The following is a 17187-nucleotide window of genomic DNA, read 5'->3' on the forward strand; positions in this document are numbered from 1 at the left end:
TATGTTGAGCTTCAGGATACTGATTCTGACAAAAGGTTCATTGTTAATGGACAGAGAATCAAGCATTATCTTGAAGGCAATTTTGAGCAGGAATGCTCAAAACTGAGACTTGAGTGATTCTCAGTAAAAGTCCAGCTAAAAGACAGTAAAGAAGCGCTTGCTGGGAGGCAACCCAGTCATTAGCAGGTTATATGTTTTGTTTTTACAAAGGCAAGTATCAAAAATGAAGGAATTCACAGAGTTACAGAAGGATTCAGCACAAAAAGCAGAGAAAAAGAGCTTACTGGCGAAAAAACGCCAGTAAGGGGCATTTTGGGCGTTAAACGCCAGAATGGGCACCATTCTGGGCGTTTAACGCCAGTAAAGGTGCCATTTTGGGCGTTAAATGCCAGAATGGGCACCATTCTGGGCGTTTAACGCCAGGTGTGCAGCATCCTGGGCGTTTTAGAAAAACGCCCAGTGATAAAGGAATTCTGGCGTTTAACGCCAGCCAGGGCACCTGGCTGGGCGTTAAACGCCCAAAAGGGGCAACAAATGGGCGTTAAACGCTAGAATGGGTGCCATTCTGGGCATTTAACGCCAGAAAGGTGGGGGGACCAAGATTTTGTTTTCAAATCAAATTTTTTCAAACTTTCCTTTTCTTACCCATACTTTTCTACATAAATGCATCTCAACCTTTCATCATTCACTTTCAAATTTTCAAAAATCTAAAATCATTCTTCAAATCTCTTAAATCAATCCCAAATCCTGTTCAAAAACTCACCCTTCTCTCAAATTCTTTCCATATCTTCTCAAATCTTCTTTCAAATTTTTCTTTTTTTCGAAATCTCTCCTCCCCACTTTATAAATACACGTTTGGCCCCCTAATTCCCCCACACCATTCGAATTTGCTCTTCTCTTCTCTCTCTTCTTTCCTTTCTTTTGCTTGAGGACAAGCAAACCTCTAAGTTTGGTGTGCTTTTCCGTGATCACTAAGCCAAGATTCATCAAGATCATGGCTCCTAAGGGAAAACAAACCAATTTAAGAGGAAAGAAAGAGAATAATCCAAAAAATCTTTGGAATCAAGAGAAGTTCTTAACCAAAGAACATGAAGACCATTATCACAAAATAATGGGTCTGAGATCAGTGATCCCGGAAGTTAAATTTGATCTGAAAGAAGATGAATATCCGGGGATCCAAGAGCAAATTCGAAACAGAGGATGGGAAGTTCTAACCAATCCTGAGATAAAGGTTGGAAGGAATATGGTTCAAGAATTCTACTCAAATCTGTGGCTAACAGATAAGCAGAGAATGACTGGAACTGCTTACCATACCTACAGAACCATGGTCAGAGGGAAAGTTATGTACTTCCATCTGGACAAAATAAGAGAAATCTTCAAATTGCCTCAACTGCAAGATGATCCTGAATCCTTTAATAGGAGAATGGTGAGAGCAGATAAAGGGTTGGATCAAGTTCTAGAGGACATATGCCTCCCTGAAACTAAGTGGATAACCAATTCTAAGGGTGTCCCAAACCAACTCAAGAGGGGAGACCTCAAACCAATTGCAAGAGGTTGGCTAGACTTTATTGGGCGTTCCATATTGCCCACTAGCAACCGTTCTGAGGTCACTATCAAGAGAGCAGTGATGATTCATTGCATTATGCTTGGAAAAGAAGTGGAGGTTCATCATGTGATTGCTTGTGAGATCTACACAATTGCAAATAAAAATTCCACTGAAGCCAAATTGGCTTACCCAAGCTTGATCTCCTTGCTCTGTAAAAAGGCTGGGGTAAAGATGGGAGTAGATAAATTCATACCCATTGAACATCCAATCACCAAGAAGTCAATGGAAGGACAAATGCAAGACAACTCTATCAAAAGGAGGGCACAGGGGTTCCTCCCTAAATTCCCTGAAATTGGCTACTGGGCCAGCCTAGAAGCATCTATCACCAAGTTGCAAGAGACTATGGAGCAACTTAAGGAAGAACAGCAGAATCAGAACTGCATGCTCTGCAAATTGCTGAAGGAACAAGAGAAGCAGGGGCGTGAACTCCAAGAGCTGAAACGCCAGAAATTCTCCCCTCAATTTGAGGGAGCATCCACTTCTCAAAATCAAGGTTGTTGAGTCCTAACTCTGTGAAAACCTCTATTATAAGGAGCCTAGTTTAAATTTTTGTTTTCTTTTTTTTTAGTCTAATCTTATATCTATTTTTGAGTCTTGTTCTTATTTCATAATTAATAAAATTTAAAATTCATGTCCTAAAGCTATGAATGTCCTATGAATCCATCACCTCTCTTAAATGAAAAATGCTTTAATCACAAAAGAACAAGAAGTACAGGATTTCGAAATTTATCCTTGAAACTAGTTGAATTAGTTTGATGTGGTGACAATACTTTTTGTTTTCTGAATGAATGCCTGAACAGTGCATATGTCTCTTGAATTTGTTGTTTTGAGAATGTTAAAAATTGTTGGCTCTTGAAAGGATGAGGAAAAAGAGAACTGTTATTGAGGATCTAAAAAATCATTTAATTGATTCTTGAAGCAAGAAAAAGCAGTGGATACAAAAAAAAAGAAAAAAAATTTCGAAAAAAAAAGAGAGAAGAAAGAAAGAGAAAGAAAAAGAAAGAAATAAAGTTGTGATCCAAGGCAAAAAGAGTGTGCTTAAGAACCCTGGACACCTCTAATTGGGGACTCTAGCAAAGCTGGGTCACAATCTGAAAAGGTTCACCCAATTATGTGTCTGTGGCATGTATGTATCCGGTGGTAATACTGAAAAACAGAGTGCTTTGGGCCACAGCCAAGACTCATACACTAGCTATGTTCAAGAATAATTATACTTAACTATGAGAATCAATAACACTATCTGAGTTCTGAGTTCCCATAGATGCTAATCATTCTGAACTTCAAAGGATAGAGTGAGATGCCAAAACAGTTCGGAGGCAAAAAGATACTAGTCCCGCTCATCTAATTGGAGCTAAGTTTCCTTGATATTTTGGAGTCTATAGTATATTCTCTTCTTTTTATCCTATTTTGATTTTCAGTTGCTTGGGGACAAGCAACAATTTAAGTTTGGTGTTGTGATGAGCGGATAATTTATACGCTTTTTGGCATTGTTTTTAGTATGTTTTTGGTATGATTTAGTTAGTTTTTAGTATATTTTTATTAGTTTTTAGTTAAAATTCACTTTTCTGGACTTTACTATGAGTTTGTGTGTTTTTCTGTGATTTCAGGTATTTTCTGGCTGAAATTGAGGGTCCTGAGCAAAAATCTGATTCAGAGACTGAAAAGGACTGCAGATGCTGTTGGATTCTGACCTCCCTGCACTCGAAGTGGATTTTCTGGAGCTAAAGAAGCTCAATTGGCGCGCTCTCAACGGCGTTGGAAAGTAGACATCCTGGGATTTCCAGCAATATATAATAGTCCATACTTTGCCCAAGATTTGATGGCCCAAACCGGCGTGGAAAATCAGCCTCAGAATTTCCAGCGTTTAACGCTGGAACTGGCATAAAACTTGGAGTTAAACGCCCAAACTGGCATAAAAGCTGGCGTTTAACTCCAGAAAAGGTCTCTACACGAAAATGCTTCATTGCTCAGCCCAAGCACACACTAAGTGGACCCAGAAGTGGATTTTTACGTCATTTACTCATTTCTGTATACCCTAGGCTACTAGTCCACTATTAATAGGATCTTTTGACATTGTATCTGTACCTCATGACACTTTACACGTTTCTTTGTGTACCTTCCATGGCATGAGTCTCTAAACCCCATGGTTGGGGGTGAGGAGCTCTGCTGTGTCTTGATGGATTAATGCAATCACTACTGTTTTTCATTCAATTACGCTTGCTTCCATTCCAAGATATTACTTGTTCTTAAACCGGATGAATGTGATGATCCGTGACACTCATTATCATTCTCAATTATGAACGTGTGCCTGACAACCACCTCCGTTCTACCTTAGATTAAGTAGATATCTCTTGGATTCTTTAACCGGAATCTTCGTGGTATAAGCTAGAACTGATGGTGGCATTCAAGAGAATCCGGAAGGTCTAAACCTTGTCTGTGGTATTATGAGTAGGATTCAATGATTGAATGACTGTGACGAGCTTCAAACTCCTGAAGGCGCACTACAAGAAAAACACCCATTCAAGTACACTTTAAAAGTGTAGCCAAAAGTGAAAAAAAATGATGCCTTAGGCTACGGCTACGCTTTTTGGGCTACGGCTACGTTTTTTGGAGTGATTCCTATTCGGCCGTTGCCTATTCTCAAAGGCTACGCTTTTCTGCACCAAGGGCTACGCTTTTGGCGTTTGGGAATAGGCTACGCTTTTCAAGTGATGCTATCTAGGACCAAAGGCTACGCTTTTCAGCTTTCATTTTTCCAGAATAGGCTACGCTTTTCAATGCTACTACATCACTTGTAAAGCGTAGCCACATTGTATACCATAGCTACTTTTTATAAGCGTAGCCTTAGGTCCCTTATTATTTTTTTTTAATTTTCTATATAGCCATAGCTACTCTATAAAAGTGTAGCCTTAGGTCCCTCATTGTCTTTTTTATTTTCTGTATGTATATAATATTCTAATAATTTTTTATACAACATAATATTTAATAATATTATTACATATATAATTCTACATTTTTAATTAAATGAATTAAATATTATAAAATAAAATTAAACACATAATTATACTAAATAATTTCTTTAAACAATAAAAATTATCCTTACATAATTCAAAGACATAATCTTAAGAAGCAATTAACAATCAAAAGATAACTTAAGATAATTTAAGTTACATAAAACTTGTATCACATCAATTAAAATGCAAAGTTTACACTCTATATCCGACAAGAGCTTAACAAACAGAAAATCGTCAATCTTCTAATCTTGGCATAATGATTAAAAAATCTTCTGAAGCGCCTTCAGATTCTTCTCAAACACATCTTTTTCATGCTGATCTTCATCACCATCAAGAAAACTCTTGGCCTTAACAATTGTATTAGTGTTCATTCCCTTGTTCATTCCTAGCGGGGCTGCTGCAAAAATACTTGCACTTCTAAGAAGTTTAAACAACAAAATTCTTCTAAAGGTGCACAAAATAAGTGTAAATAGAAATTAACTAAATCAAAATAGTAAGATCACAAACTGAATTGAAATACTAAAATATATATGATCATCATACTAATTGCTGAATAAATGGACAAAGAAAAAAAATTAATTGCTGAATATACCATTACCTATCTTCACTCCAAACAGCTTGAACTTTACTGCCAATAGGATACTTATTACCCAAACCAATCCCAGCATTATTTACCAAACAACTATAATAGTTACTCACCTTGAACAAAACTAAAAGCATTCTAATAGCTCGTTACCTATCAAAAGTAGTAAGCACTTTGATTTAGTAGATTTGTTATTTCAGATAAATAAGATACAATACCACAGTATCTATTTGATTGATCACTTACTTTTTCTCTTCTCAGCTTGTTAGTTTTTTATTATTCTCATTAAAACTGAATGCTAAATTCCCAAAATCATGCCAATCAGCTTAATTTCAAGTGGGAAAAATGGCGTTGCTTCAAAGAGTAAAGTGAGAATTATCAACCTAAATTGTAAAATTAAAAATGAATTGAGACAGATATATCAATTTTGTACCAATATCCCCAATGCAATTGACGGACCAAACATGAATCCCCTGGCTTAATCTATTTATGGCGAATCAGAACCCAAAACACAATTCAAGAATACATCAAGTTACACAAGTAAATTGAAGCAAAAGGCTTAAAAAATTGAAGACAAATTAATGAATAAAACTTCATAAACTAGTGCATTAATCAGAAACTTTTTCGCCCTCCAAATTTTGAGAAATACCATGCTTACCTCTGGAATGGGCTGTCGGATTACATTTTCCACGGCAACACCAATTAAAATCCTCCAAGTGATCTTGCACTACATATTGAAGACTAATAATAAGAATTAAAGGGATTTCAAAACTCAAATGCCCTTGCACTGTTTTGAATTCCATTAATACAAATTACATAATAAGAATAGGAACTCTATAGCACAAATTCAATTGTACACAATAGAAGAACAAAAAAGCTTTGCCCCTAATGCAGTAATAAAATTTGAATGATGTGATGGTTGGCAGGCTTAGCTTTGGGATTGCAATGATCTTATTGATAACTGCCACAAGCATGAGTAACAGACAGCCTTATAGGATAGGTTGGTTGAATGGTGAATGCTACCTAGTCAAAATGAGTGTTTATGCTGACTCAACCATATTGATCCTAGTAACCGTAGGTTCGGTAATTGGTTCGGTTTTGTTAACCATAAAGGCCAATCAAACAGAACAAGATCGCAAAATACATGGACAAACAGGGTGAGGAAGAATTGATCATCCAATTATTATACTTAGAAAGATGCCTTACAAGTTGCTAAGGTAAAAATCCAAGTTCACATTCCAAAGACATGCTTTCAAAGGAATACTAATATTATAATAATAGTTGTTCATTAAAAAGGGTTGCCACATCCAATTAAGATGAGTAAACATGCTTGTATAAAAATTTAAGTGCTGCATAAATTTTAAGTACAAAAATATTATAATAATAGTACCAGAAAAATTTCATCTTCAGTGGCATATCTCCCTGCATGATCTTTCAGTAGCTTTTCAAGTGCTGAAAATAATGAAAAATATGCAACATTTAATTAAGGCAAGGAAAAAAACCACTCAAATGAATAATTGGTTTGGAAGTAACAAACCAGAATATATCTTAATGGTATTCAGTGAAGTGTCACCTGTGAAGCCCTTTCTAATGACACTTTGTGCCCAAGGAAGTTTTTCATGAGGGCCAACCTTTTTCTCAATGACGTTATTCTGCAAAACAATATGTGCAACCTGTGGAGAGTGGATAAGATGATTAGAAAGCTGAGTAACAAAATGGACTAGAGCTTAAGATTATGCAGCAGGTGTACCTGAAAATTGAGTGCTCTTTTGGGAACGTCATGAGGCAGCAAAGGGTATTGAGGATACTTATCGTCCAAATACTACATACATAGAGAACATGAATAATTGAATATAAATAAGAATATATAAGAGAAACAGGGAAATTAAAATCATAAGTTGGAGGACCAACCATAATAATGGCTAAGGATTCAGCAAGAACAAAATCTCCATCCACCAGAATAGGAATTAAAGCAAGAGGATTCAACTTGAGGAACTCTAATGGTTGTTTAAACAAGGCAATTTAACAATACATGTAACAGAAATAAATACAGAGCATAGATTTAGAACAAACCGGGGTCAGATTTGGAGGAAAAGCAAAAAGAATAGCAATCCAATGCAGCAACCAGCAGGGGAAAGAATGTTAATGCTACCAGCTAAAGATCCTTCACTCTTTGGAAAATTAAGTTCTTCCTCAATGATAAAATAAAAAGAACAAAAAAAAAGAAAACAGAGAAGGAAGAAGACAGACAAACACAAGATCTATTCAGCTTGCGCTAATTGAGTCAGACAGCACGACAGAAATTGAAGCAGAGTACTGACAGTTAAAAAATTAGCTGCATAAATGTCATAATATTACCATATGAAAGTGTCTATCTAATACATTTTTACCAAAATGATTAAGGGTTCTATTTTTCATCATCTATTACATTTTTACCATTTATTCCGTTGCTGTTGCAATCATGTCAATGACTCCAAGCAAACCTTAGAACTTCTTAATAGAAGTAAACAGGACAAGCATCCATTCTTTAAGCTTGACAGAGCACATGTGAGCAAGGAGAAAGTAAGTATCCAACTGCCTCTGTAATTTGAAGCTGATAACACAAAATAATGTCCTTATTGAGAAGCAAAGAAACTAATCAAAGAAAATATTAGAATATATCTACCCAAGCTTCAGCATTTAACTGTCGAAGTTATTGCACCAGGATATAAATTGGCTTCAGCACTTCAGTTAATTATCTGCATTAACCCTTCATAGAACTTCATCATACATATTTTGAATTTATATCTCATTTTCCTGAAAATGCCACATGATGTTTTATTAGAAAAGTTGCAGAAAAGGAGGAAAAAATGCAATGATTCCTCCAATGCATGAAACTTTATAAAGAGAGGTTATCTGGGCAACAGATTCAGTAGAGAGGTTATCTGAGCAACAGATTCCTCCCTTAGTAATTCTGAAATTGTAAACAAGTTTGAGTTTTACTTCTTGGGCTTCTTTTTTCTGAATATCTGAGCAATAGATTCAGTAGAGAGGTTATTTACATGTTGATACAATAGTCAAAGGTACAAAAAACTGCATTGCAGATTATATCAGTTTAATTAAATACCATAACAATCATTGGAAAAACAAGTTGCTAATAGAGAAGCACCTACTTGAAATGAAATCACATTTGCTATAGAAAATTAAATAAATACAAATCAAACCTGAGAATGACTCCAATCTCTTAACTCACAGCAGCCTCCACATCATAAAGCAACAATAAAAATCATTGAGAGATTCAAAGTTACAATAAATCCTGCTACAAAGTATACTAGTAAAAAGGTTTCCTTTTAGTCACAATTTAATATACCCTTCCCAATTCCCAAAGACGCCCTTCCTATAAGAAATATACTAGCAAATTCAAAGTTAAAAAGTTACTCAATAATCCCTGAAGACAACTCTAAAATTGGAACCAAAACTCCAACTCTGTTTGGCACTAAGGAATCAACTTGCTTTACTTGTAATCAAGCATTTTTTATAGCTGTCTTGTGCAAAAAAATTAAATTAAAATAAGGTAGGTACATAGCTTAAATCAGTAGCTACAATGCAACTAAAAGAAAGAGTAATGCTAAACCTCAGAATCAAAAACACCAGAAAAGATGAAGCTCAAACATGTTCCAGTTATTCCATTCCAGCACAAGGGCATGTGAACCCTCTAATGCACTTGTCTCATAAATTAGCACAACATGGCTGCAAAGTTATCTTGCAAGAAAATATGCAAGAGCTCATTGATGATGGAATCATGGATTCCAATGGTAAGAGTTATAATTTTCACTCTTTACTCAACTTTACTATTTCGGATAAATCACAAAAACTACTCATGCTAAATTTCATAGAATCTACAGAACATTGAGAACATTAAATCAGTGTAATAAATAAAGAGAGTAAAGAAAGCATAGTGGATTGGCAAAGTTAGCAAAAGCAAATGATTCCAAACCAGCTAACATGCTCTTATCCATGATTCAAATCAATTCAACTTAACCTAGTGTTCTTCATTCACATTAATCATATATGATCTGGTATTAATCAACCCAATTAATTAGCAGATGGATCGAAATCAAATTGAGAAAACTAATCCAAATAGAAACCAGAACCTAAAGAAGAGGTCTGGGGAGATTGCAGCAGAACTTTTCAAAAGATAGAATTGCATCCGCACCCTTGGTGTCGAAAACGGCACCGATGAAATACCTGCAGAGACATTGAAATTGAAATTGAAATGAGAATGAAATGAAAGTTGGAGAGAGAGAGGGGTTGGGAGTACGAACAGGAAGTAATCGTAGAAGCCGAAAGTGAGGACAGGAGCACGGCAAGCCCTAGCAGCGGCGGCGGCTTCAATTGACCCCAGGAGCGACGACAGTGCACGGCGGAACAACCTCCTTCTCTCTCGCGTCGCGTCTTCGTCCTCTCTCTCCATCTCGTCTGCGAATCATCTTTTTCTCTCTCTCTCCTTCGGACTCCCTCCTCCACGACGGCGATGGCGGCGGCTGCAGCGGTGTTGCGGTAGTGACCCCCTCTCACTCTCTGGTCTCTCATTCGCGCTCTCATCTCTGTCTTCCTCCTCTCCTCCCTCTGGTTCACTCATTCTGAATCTGGGTGTGTGTGTGTGAAAGGGTGCGTGGTGAAGGTGAGCTTTGGAGGCAGGCAGGATTTCTACTTCGCGATGGTGACTTTGGAGGGAATGGGGGGCGACGAGGGTTTACGAAAGTGGATGAAGGTGCTTTGGAGGTGAGTGAGATTTGGAGGGAATGGATAAAAATTTTATTAAGTATCATCAATTTGCTTTCAGGAAAAAGAAGAAAATAATTTACTAAGTGTTAAGTTTTTTGTTCTAGATACATTAGGCATCATTTTTAAAACGCACCCAAAACTTAATAAACAGGCTACTCTTTAAAAGCGTCTCCTTTGATACGAAAAGTGAATCTATAGATATCAATCTACGGCTACGCTTTATAAGTGATTTCTATAATACCTAAGGCTACGCTTTTTAAATGATGCCGCATTTCTGTATCCTTTTCTCTTATAAAGAGGCAACACGGAGAAAAGCGTAGCCTATTCTATGAATAGGCTACGCTTTTCAAATGTAGCTTAAAAAAGTGTGGCTGAATGGGTATTTTTCTTGTAGTGGCGGAGCGTTAGTGACAGACACAAAAGAATCACTGGATTCTATTCCGGCCTGATTGAGAACCGACAGATGGATAGCCGTGCCGTGACAGGGTGCGTTGAACATTTCCACTGAGAGGATGGGAGGTAGCCACTGACAACGGTGAAACCCTTGCATACAGCTTGCCATGGAAGGAGCCTTGTGTGTTTGAAGAAGAAGACAGTAGGAAAGCAGAGATTCAGAAGATGGAGCATCTCCAAAACCTCAACCTATTCTCTATCACTGCAAAACAAGTACTTATTTCATGTTCTTTTGCTTTTTACAATCAATCCTGATAATTTCTGATATCCTGACTAGGATTTACAAGATAACCATAGCTTGCTTCAAGCCGACAATCTCCGTGGGATTGACCCTTACTCACGTAAGGTATTACTTGGACAACCCAGTGCACTTGCTGGTTAGTTGTGCGGGGTTGCAAAAGTGTGATTGCAATTTCGTGCACCAAGTTTTTGGTGCACGAAATTGTGTTCAATACTTTTCACAAATCAAATAATCTCCGGTAATGAATCCAAAAACTTGGTGTTCAATACCATGGCATAAACACAATTTCGCACAACTAACCAGCAAGTGTACTGGGTCGTCCAAGTAATAAACCTTACGCGAGTAAGGGTCGATCCCACAGAGATTGTTGGTATGAAGCAAGCTATGGTCACCTTGTAAATCTTAGTCAGGCAAACTCAAATGGGTATGGTGATATGCGAATAAAACATAAAGATAAAGATAGAGATACTTATGTAATTCATTGGTAGGAATTTCAGATAAGCGTATGAAGATGCCTTCCCTTCCGTCTCTCTGCTTTCCTACTGTCTTCATCCAATCCTTCTTACTCCTTTCCATGGCAAGCTTAAGCAAGGGTTTCACCGTTGTCAGTGGCTACCTCCCATCCTCTCAGTGGAAATGTTCAACGCACCCTGTCACGGCACGGCTATCCATCTGTCGGTTCTCGATCAGGCCGGAATAGAATCCAGTGATTCTTTTGCATCTGTCACTAACGCCCCGCCCTCAGGAGTTTGAAGCACGTCACAGTCATTCAATCATTGAATCCTACTCAGAATACCACAGACAAGGTTAGACCTTCCGGATTCACTTGAATGCCGCCATCAGTTCTAGCCTATACCACGAAGACTCTGATCTCACGGAATGGCTGGCTTGGTTGTCAGGCGAGCACTCGGTTGTCAGGCGATCAACCATGCATCGTGTATCAGGAATCCAAGAGATATTCACCCAATCGAAGGTAGAACGGAGGTGGTTGTCAGTCACACGTTCATAGGTGAGAATGATGATGAGTGTCACGATCATCACATTCATCAAGTTGAAGAACAAGTGATATCTTAGAACAAGAACAAGCGGAATTGAATAGAAGAACAATAGTAATTGCATTAATACTCGAGGTGCAGCAGAGCTCCACACCTTAATCTATGGTGTGTAGAAACTCCACCGTTGAAAATACATAAGAACAAGGTCTAGGCATGGCCAAATGGCCAGCCTCCCAATGATCTAAGATAGCATCAGAACAAGGATAACTACCCAGATATCTCAATACAATAGTAAAAGGTCCTACTTATAGAGAACTAGTAGCCTAAGGTTTACAGAGATGAGTAAATGACATAAAAATCCACTTCCGGGCCCACTTGGTGTGTGCTTGGGCTGAGCAATGAAGCATTTTCGTGTGGAGACTCCTTCTGGAGTTAAACGCCAGCTTTAGTGCTAGTTTGGGCGTTTAACTCCCATTTTGGTGCCAGTTCCGGCGTTTAACGCTGGGAATTCTGAGGGTGAATTTGAACGCCGATTTGGGCCATCAAATCTTGGACAAAGTATAAACTATCATATATTGCTGGAAAGCCCAGGATGTCTACTTTCCAACGCCGTTGAGAGCGCGCCAATTGGACTTCTGTAGCTCCAGAAAATCCACTTCGAGTGCAGGGAGGTCAGAATCCAACAGCATCTGCAGTCCTTTTTAGTCTCTGAATCAGATTTTTGCTCAGGTCCCTCAATTTCAGCCAGAAAGTACCTGAAATCACAGAAAAACACACAAACTCATAGTAAAGTCCAGAAAAGTGAATTTTAACTAAAAACTAATAAAAAAATACTAAAAACTAACTAGATCATACTAAAAACATACTAAAAACAATGCCAAAAAGCGTACAAATTATCCGCTCATCACAACACCAAACTTAAATTGTTGCTTGTCCTCAAGCAACTGAAAATCAAATAAGATAAAAAGAAGAGAATATGCAATGAATTCCAAAAACATCTATGAAGATCAGTATCAATTAGATGAGCAGGGCTTTTAGCTCTTTGCCTCTGAACAGTTTTGGCATCTCACTCTATCCTTTGAAATTCAGAATGATTGGCTTCTTTAGGAACTCAGAATCCAGATAGTGTCATTGATTCTCCTAGTTAAGTATGATGATTCTTGAACACAGCTACTTATTGAGTCTTGGCCGTGGCCCAAAGCACTCTGTCTTCCAGTATTACCACCGGATACATACATGCCACAGACACATAATTGGGTGAACCTTTTCAGATTGTGACTCAACTTTGCTAGAGTCCCCAATTAGAGGTGTCCAGGGTTCTTAAGCACACTCTTTTTGCCTTGGATCACAACTTTATTTCTTTCTTTTTCTTTTTTTTCTTTCTTTTTCTTTCTTTTTTTTCAAATTTTTTTTTTCTTCTTTTTTTTCTTTTTTTTTTTGAATGACTACTTTTTCTTGCTTCAAGAATCATTTTAATGATTTTTCAGATCCTCAGTAACATGTCTCCTTTTTCATCATTCTTTCAAGAGCCAACATTCATGAACCACAAATTCAAAAGACATATGCACTGTTTAAGCATACATTCAGAAAATAAAAGTATTGCCACCACATCAAAATAATTAAACTGTTATAAAATTCAAAATTCATGCAATTCTTTTCTTTTTCAATTAAGAACATTTTTCATTCAAGAAAGGTGATGGATTCATAGGACATTCATAACTTTAAGGCATAGACACTAAGACACTAATGATCACAAGACACAAATATAGAAAACATAAGCACTAAAATTTCGAAAAACAGGAAAATAAAGAACAAGGAAATTAAGGAAGGGGTCCACCTTAGTGATGGCGGCTCTTTCTTCCTCTTGAAGATCCTATGGAGTGCTTGAGCTCCTCAATGTCTCTTCCTTGTCTTTGTTGCTCCTCTCTCATGATTCTTTGATCTTCTCTAATTTCATGGAGGATGATGGAGTGTTCTTGATGCTCCACCCTTAGTTGTCCCATGTTGGAACTCAATTCTCCTAGGGAGGTGTTTAGTTGCTCCCAATAATTTTGTGGAGGAAAGTGCATCCCTTGAGGTATCTCAGGGATCTCATGATGAGTGGGGTCTCTTATGTGCTCCATCCTCTTCTTAGTGATGGGCTTGTCCTCATCAATAGGGATGTCTCCCTCTATGTCAACTCCAACCGAATAACAGAGGTGACAAATGAGATGAGGGAAGGCTAACCTTGCCAAGGTAGAAGACTTGTCCGCCACCTTATAAAGTTCTTGAGATATAACCTCATGAACTTCTATTTCTTTTCTCATCATGATGCTATGAATCATGATAGCCCGGTCTATAGTAACTTCGGACCGGTTGCTAGTGGGAATGATTGAGCGTTGGATAAACTCCAACCATCCTCTAGCCACGGGTTTGAGGTCATGCCTTCTCAATTGAACCGGCTTCCCTCTTGAATCTCTCTTCCATTGGGCGCCCTCTTCACATATGACTGTGAGGACTTGGTCCAACCTTGATCAAAGTTGACCCTTCTAGTGTAAGGATGTTCATCTCCTTGCATCATGGGCAAATTGAATGCCAACCTTACACTTTCCGGACTAAAATCCAAGTATTTCCCCCGAACCATAGTAAGATAATTCTTTGGATCCGGGTTCATACTTTGATCATGGTTCTTGGTGATCCATGCATTGGCATAGAACTTTTGAACCATTAAGATTCCGACTTGTTGAAGGGGTTGGTAAGAACTTCCCAACCTCTTCTTCGGATCTCATGTCGGATCTCTGGATATTCACTCTTTTTGAGTGAGAAAGGGACCTCGGGGATCACCTTCTTCAAGGCCACAACTTCATAGAAGTGGTCTTGATGCACCCTTGAGATGAATCTTTTCATCTCCCATGACTCGGAGTTGGAAGCTTTTGCCTTCCCTTTCCTCTTTCTAGAGGTTTCTCCGGCCTTGGATGCCATAAATGGTTATGGAAAAACAAAAAGCAATGCTTTTACCACACCAAACTTAAAAGGTTTGCTCGTCCTTGAGCAAAAGAAGAAAGAAGAGAGTAGAAGAAGAAGAAATGAGGAAGAAGGGAATGGCTTTGTGTTCGGCCAAAAGGGGGAGAAGTGGTGTTTAGGTTGTGTGAAAATGAAGGAGTGAAGATGGGTTTATATAGGAGAGGGGGTGGTGATGGTTCGGCTATGTGAGGGTGGGTTTGGGAGGGAAAGTGTTTTGAATTTGAATGGTTAGGTAGGTGGGGTTTTATGAAGGATGGATGTGAGTGGTGAAGAGAAAGATGGGATTGGATAGGTGAAGGGTTTTTGGGGAAGAGGTGTTGAGGTGATTGGTGAATGGGTGAAGAAGAGAGAGAGAGTGGTAGGGTAGGTGGGGATCCTGTGGGGTTCACAGATCCTGATGTGTCAAGGAAAAGTCATCCCTGCACCAAATGGCAAGCAAAATTGCATTTTTTTGCCAATTCTGGCGTTAAACGCCGGGCTGGTGCCCATTTCTGGCGTTTAACGCCAGCTTCTTGCCCTTTTTTGGCGTTTAACGCCAGTCTGGTGCCCCTTTCTGGCGTTAAACGCCCAGAATGGTGCCAGACTGGGCGTTAAACGCCCAACAGCTAGCCTCACTGGCGTTTAAACGCCAGCACACTCTTCCTCCAGGGTGTGCTATTTTTCTTTCTGTTTTTCATTCTGTTTTTGCTTTTTTCATTGATTTTGTGACTTCTCATGATCATCAACCTACAAAAAATATAAAATAACAAAAGAAAATAGATAAAATATAACATTGGGTTGCCTCCCAACAAGCGCTTCTTTAATGTCAGTAGCTTGACAGAGGACTCTCATGGAGCCTCAGAAATGCTCAGAGCCATGTTGGAACCTCCCAACACCAAACTTAGGGTTTGAATGTGGGGGTTCAACACCAAACTTAAAGTTTGGTTGTGGCCTCCCAACACCAAACTTAGAGTTTGACTGTGGGGGCTCTGTTTGGCTCTGTTTTGAGAGAAGCTCTTCATGCTTCCTCTCCATGGTGACAGAGGGATATCCTTGAGCCTCAAACACAAAGGATTCTTCATTCACTTGAATGATCAACTCTCCTCTATCAACATCAATCACAGCCTTTGCTGTGGCTAGGAAGGGTCTGCCAAGGATGATGGATTCATTCATGCACTTCCCAGTCTCTAGGATTATGAAATCAGTAGGGATGTAATGGTCTTCAACTTTTACCAGAACATCCTCTACAAGTCCAGAGGCTTGTTTTCTTGAATTGTCTGCCATCTCTAGTGAGATTTTTGCAGCTTGCACCTCAAAGATTCCTAACTTCTCCATTACAGAGAGAGGCATGAGGTTTACACTTGACCCTAAGTCACACAAGGCCTTCTTGAAGGTCATGGTGCCTATGGTACAAGGTATTGAAAACTTCCCAGGATCTTGTCTCTTTTGAGGCAGTTTCTGCCTAGACAAGTCATCCAGTTCTTTGGTGAGCAAAGGGGATTCATCCTCCCAAGTCTCATTTCCAAATAACTTGTCATTTAGCTTCATGATTGCTCCAAGGTATTTAGCAACTTGCTCTTCAGTGACATACTCATCCTCTTCAGAGGAAGAATACTCATCAGAGCTCATGAATGGCAGAAGTAAGTCCAATGGAATCTCTATGGTCTCATTTTGAGCCTCAGATTCCCATGGTTCCTCATTGGGGAACTCAGTGGAGGCCAGTGGACGTCCATTGAGGTCTTCCTCAGTGGCATTCAATGCCTCTCCTTCCTCCCAAAATTCGGCCATGTTGATGGCCTTGCACTCTCCTTTTGGATTTTCTTCTGTGTTGCTTGGAAGAGTACTAGGAGGGAGTTCAGTAATTTTCTTGCTCAGCTGACCCACTTGTGCCTCCAAGTTTCTAATGGAGGACCTTGTCTCAGTCATGAAACTTTGAGTGGTTTTGATTAGATCAGAGACCATGGTTGCTAAGTCAGAGGTATTCTGCTTAGAACTCTCTGTCTATTGCTGAGAGGATGATGGAAAAGGCTTGCCATTGCTAAACCTGTTTCTTCCACCATTATTATTGTTGAAACCTTGTTGAGGTCTCTGTTGATCCTTCCATGAGAAATTTGGATGATTTCTCCATGAAGGATTATAGGTGTTTCCATAGGCTTCTCCCATGTAATTCACCTCTTCCATTGAAGGGTTCTCAGGATCATAAGCTTCTTCCTCAGATGAAGCTTCCTTAGTACTGCTTGGTGCATTTTGCATTCCAGACAGACTTTGAGAAATCATATTGACTTGTTGAGTCAATATTTGTTCTGAGCCAATATGGCATTCAGAGGGTCAATCTCAAGAACTCCTTTCTTCTGACTAGTCCCATTGTTCACAGGATTTCTTTCAGAAGTGTACATGAATTGGTTATTTGCAACCATTTCAATCAGCTCTTGAGCTTCTGTAGGCGTCTTCTTTAGATGAAGAGATCCTCCAGCAGAGCTATCCAAAGACATTTTGGACAGTTCAGAGAGACCATCATAGAAAATACCTATGATGCTCCATTCAGA

General features: G+C 38.8%; 2 protein-coding genes across 4 annotated transcripts; both read right to left on the minus strand.

Annotated features, from left to right (window-relative positions):
- Positions 1 to 4709: 4709 nt before the first annotated feature.
- On the minus strand, positions 4710 to 7641 carry LOC112741164 (glutathione S-transferase 1-like). Of its 2 annotated transcripts, none has more exons than XM_025790042.3 (6): positions 7115 to 7641; positions 6954 to 7025; positions 6777 to 6876; positions 6594 to 6655; positions 5862 to 5930; positions 4710 to 5017 (listed from the first exon to the last, which is right to left on the minus strand). In XM_025790042.3, exons 1-6 carry the CDS (start codon positions 7115 to 7117, stop codon positions 5006 to 5008), a joined length of 318 nt encoding a protein of 105 aa, XP_025645827.1. In that variant the 5' UTR covers positions 7118 to 7641; the 3' UTR covers positions 4710 to 5005. The 2 variants fall into 2 exon arrangements, with proteins under 2 accessions (XP_025645827.1, XP_025645813.1); XM_025790028.3 differs by having other exon boundaries at positions 4711 to 5017; positions 6741 to 6876.
- Positions 7642 to 7873: 232 nt separating this feature from the next.
- Positions 7874 to 9842, minus strand: LOC112741187 (uncharacterized). 2 transcript variants are annotated; one of them, XM_072216142.1, is made up of 4 exons: positions 9508 to 9842; positions 9337 to 9430; positions 8407 to 8441; positions 7882 to 7999 (listed from the first exon to the last, which is right to left on the minus strand). In XM_072216142.1, the coding sequence occupies exons 1-3, from the start codon at positions 9785 to 9787 to the stop codon at positions 8432 to 8434; spliced, it is 384 nt and encodes a 127-aa protein (XP_072072243.1). In that variant the 5' UTR covers positions 9788 to 9842; the 3' UTR covers positions 7882 to 7999; positions 8407 to 8431. The 2 variants fall into 2 exon arrangements, with proteins under 2 accessions (XP_072072242.1, XP_072072243.1); XM_072216141.1 differs by lacking the exon at positions 8407 to 8441 and having other exon boundaries at positions 7874 to 7999.
- Positions 9843 to 17187: the final 7345 nt, after the last annotated feature.

This window comes from Arachis hypogaea, chromosome 2, assembly GCF_003086295.3.
Source record: "Arachis hypogaea cultivar Tifrunner chromosome 2, arahy.Tifrunner.gnm2.J5K5, whole genome shotgun sequence".
NCBI lineage: Eukaryota > Viridiplantae > Streptophyta > Magnoliopsida > Fabales > Fabaceae > Arachis > Arachis hypogaea.

Bases quoted from the DNA above. Each gene is read 5' to 3' on its own strand.
- LOC112741164 (XM_025790028.3), bottom strand. The intron at 6,877-6,953 runs GTACACCTGCTG...CACTCTCCACAG, and splicing joins AAAGAGCACTCAATTTTCAG to GTTGCACATATTGTTTTGCA. The intron at 5,931-6,593 runs GTACTATTATTA...TTCAATATGTAG, and splicing joins CTGAAGATGAAATTTTTCTG to TGCAAGATCACTTGGAGGAT.
- LOC112741187 (XM_072216141.1), bottom strand. From the start codon at position 9,787: ATGAGAGCGCGAATGAGAGACCAGAGAGTGAGAGGGGGTCACTACCGC. The intron at 9,431-9,507 runs GTTCGTACTCCC...ATGTCTCTGCAG, and splicing joins GGCTTCTACGATTACTTCCT to GTATTTCATCGGTGCCGTTT. The intron at 8,000-9,336 runs GTTCTGGTTTCT...TGGCATTTTCAG, and splicing joins TCCCCAGACCTCTTCTTTAG to GAAAATGAGATATAAATTCA.